At 52.2% G+C, this 1,203-nt stretch overlaps 1 protein-coding gene across 1 annotated transcript in view; it reads right to left on the bottom strand.

The window, feature by feature from the left end:
* Positions 1-639: 639 nt before the first annotated feature.
* LOC311143863 (ephrin-B2a-like) overlaps positions 640-1,203 on the bottom strand; it is a gene marked incomplete at both ends in the record, with an annotated part of 13,027 nt that continues 12,463 nt past the window's right edge. Inside the window, one exon of the mRNA XM_084179737.1 lies at positions 640-1,037. Coding sequence (XP_084035863.1) covers positions 640-1,037 — 398 coding nt within the window. The remainder of the gene's footprint in view (positions 1,038-1,203) is intronic.

The following is a 1,203-nucleotide window of genomic DNA, read 5'->3' as shown; positions in this document are numbered from 1 at the left end:
CCCGTCATTGAATCCACAAAGTGTCTCTGGCTAGTGAGCAGAGGGACTAAATGCCATTACTGACATAAGTTCATCATCCCCCCTATTCCGCTCCTCCTCTCTCTTTCCCTCTTTCCCTCTCTTTCCCTCTCTTTCCCTCTCTTTTTCCTCTCTTTCTCTTCATTGTCTCTTTCCCTCTCTTTCTCTCCATTGTCTCTTTCCAATCTCTTTCTCTTCATTGTCTCTTTCCCTCTCTTTCCCAGCAGCAGTCTCTCTTAGGGAGAATCCCAGAAGAGAATATCAAGGGAGGGTTGAGTCAACTCCTCCTTTCCTCCTGTGTATCCAAAAACAAACACGTGCATCTTTCTGTCCTTCTGTCTCTCCATCTGTCCGTCCGTCCACACACATAAACACACAAGCAAACTGGGAGAGGAGAGGAGTGGAGAGGAGGTATCCCCCCCCCCCCCCCCAAAAAAAAAAAAATTATCCCCAGAGAGCAGCAACAGCTTTTCTCTTGAGTTCTCCAACGAATCCCAACAACCAAGAATAATAACCACAATAGTGACGTTTCTGTGAAAACAACAAGAACAATGAGAGAGAGATGGGAAAGGACCAATCCAAAGCCGCCCTGCCAGGGGGGAGGGGGTGGTGGAGCTGAGTTTAGACCTTGTAGTAGATGTTGGCAGGGCTCTGTGGGGGCATCTCCTGAACGATGTACACTGGGTGACCGTAGTCCCCGCTGACTTTCTCGTAGTGCGGGCAGAAGACGCTGTCCGAAGTCCTGAGAGGGATGATGATGTCACTGGGCTCCGAACCGTTGTTGTTGCCCCGTTTGGGCGTGGCCAGCGTGCTGAGCGACAGCGTGGTGGCGTGCTGCGGAGAGTGCTTCCGGTGCCGCCGCCGGTACTTGAGCAGCAGCAGGACCAGCATGATGATGATGACGATGAAGATGACGCTGCCCGAGGCGATGCTGGCGAACAGGGCCACGTCGGAGCTGATGACGCTGGAGGACTTCCCACCCGGCCCCTGGTCGCCCTCGCCCTCCCTGGACGACGAATCTGAGAGGAGAAGAGAAAGAACAAATAAATATTTATTAACCCGCTAGCCAGGTCATACAGAGTGAGAGTGGGTGATACATCTTTATGAACCCTGTTTCATTGTGTCACAGTGAAGGTGGGAAGTCAGGTGGAAGGAGCACAATGACCAGAGAGTGAGGGCTGCTCT

Source organism: Coregonus lavaretus, assembly GCF_964263955.1.
Source record: "Coregonus lavaretus genome assembly, chromosome: 16".
Classification (NCBI taxonomy): Eukaryota; Metazoa; Chordata; class Actinopteri; order Salmoniformes; family Salmonidae; genus Coregonus; species Coregonus lavaretus.
This window is presented reverse-complemented; position numbering and strand designations above follow the sequence as displayed.